Source organism: Pygoscelis adeliae, unplaced genomic scaffold (assembly GCF_000699105.1).
Source record: "Pygoscelis adeliae isolate BGI_AS28 unplaced genomic scaffold, ASM69910v1 Scaffold95, whole genome shotgun sequence".
Taxonomy (NCBI): Eukaryota; Metazoa; Chordata; class Aves; order Sphenisciformes; family Spheniscidae; genus Pygoscelis; species Pygoscelis adeliae.
In genome coordinates, this window is record NW_008824869.1 from 1,989,358 (window position 1) to 1,990,927 (window position 1,570).

At 38.4% G+C, this 1,570-nt stretch overlaps 1 protein-coding gene across 1 annotated transcript in view; it reads right to left on the reverse strand.

The window, feature by feature from the left end:
• Positions 1–1,570, reverse strand: part of LOC103917371 (collagen alpha-1(XV) chain-like) — a 67,314-nt gene that overhangs the window by 13,244 nt on the left and 52,500 nt on the right. Inside the window, exon 4 of the mRNA XM_009324498.1 lies at positions 357–431. Within this exon, the coding sequence (XP_009322773.1) occupies positions 357–431 (75 nt within the window). The remainder of the gene's footprint in view (positions 1–356; positions 432–1,570) is intronic.

A 1,570-nucleotide genomic window follows, 5' to 3' on the forward strand; every position in this document is an offset into this window, starting at 1 on the left:
CTTCATCCTGGTTGGGTGGTCTATAACAGACTCCCAGCAGGATATCTGCCTCGTTGGCCTTCCCCCTCATCCTTACCCATAAACACTCAACCGTATCATCATCACAATCGTTGAGCTCTAGTTCATTTTCTCAAAGGTGTTATAGACAAAAGATAATTATGCTTTATGAAAAATCACAGTTTTAGGGGCAGTGTAGTAGAAAAAAAAGAGATTTCCACACACAGATAGTTTTAAGTATACTATGTTCCCAAGAAGAAATACTACGTGTAGTCTTATGAAAAATGTCTAATGGCAAATGACTTTGAAATCTCTGAGGCACTAAGGATAGATAAAGAAGTGTTTATAAGAATACTCACATAAGGGTCATCATCTTCACAATGATCGTCAGTAGCCCTTGGGTCAGATTTGATTGTCAGATGTTGAATTGAGCCCTACATGAAACAACAAAAACAGTTCAAGGAAGTAATATTTTAAGTAGCATGTGTGAAGGGGGGATGGAGCGGTGGGAATTAAACAAATCAACAAAAACACCCAGACTTTGTTCTGATTTGCTTGGAAAATAATCTGAAGCATAAAATTTTATGATAATAAACCCAGTTTAAAAATGTAAATATGTTCTTACGTTTTCCTTTTGGAAAATGTAGAAAAAATTGAAGCTGCCAGAATACAATGACTGTCATGTCCCAGTGACAATACAATTGCTACACTGTATTGTTAGTGCCCCAACTGAAAGATCTAGTCCTAGATTATGTCCTAGAGTCTGTAAAGCACTGTCTGCTTTTTCTAGTTAAGAAGTGCATTGCAGCTCCAAAAATGACATGTGAAAACCCCTAAAAATGGAGACAAAGGATGGGAAGGAAATACCAGTAAGTGACGAAGTGGGTCAGGGAGAAACCAGCTTAAAACTTTTCAAATGGAAAGAAAGGAGATGGATTTTCTGATAACGACTGTTTCTTTTTTCAGAGTTTCAAACTGTATTTCTCAGTCTGACGTGCTGAAGGAGCAGCAACAATTTCATTTTAAACATTTAAGTCTTGTTTCTTAGATTACAAAGACTCAAAGTGTTTTAAGAAACACATGGAGGATGTTTCCTTGTTAGGAGGTCTCACAGAGTTAGGCATGATGCACATGCAGGACAAAAGATGGGTATTCAAATCAAGAGCCATCTTACCTAACAGACATGACCTGCCTCTTCCTGTTTTGCTGACTGTATATTTCATTTCTCTGCTTTTCTATTTTCTGTAGAGAAAAGCCTGAAGAAGCTGACAGGTTTAATCTTTATCTCTAGACAGACACAGAATACTTCTCAGTCCAGTGACTTCTCTTCAAGGAGCTAGAACGTTTACACCATGCAATGATAACTTGGTTGTGCTCTGTCTGCTGAGTACTACCACAGACACACAGCAGGTCTGCTCACTCAGGGGTACAGAAAGCCTGGGTCTCATTAAGGAAAAGTGCAACAACTGTTGAGATGAGAAAAGTAGTATGCTTTGCTGCTACTTAATGCCACCAAAAAATGCAAACTCCAGAGGAGGAGTAGCTACTATTTGTATACACTGCTATGTCTGAC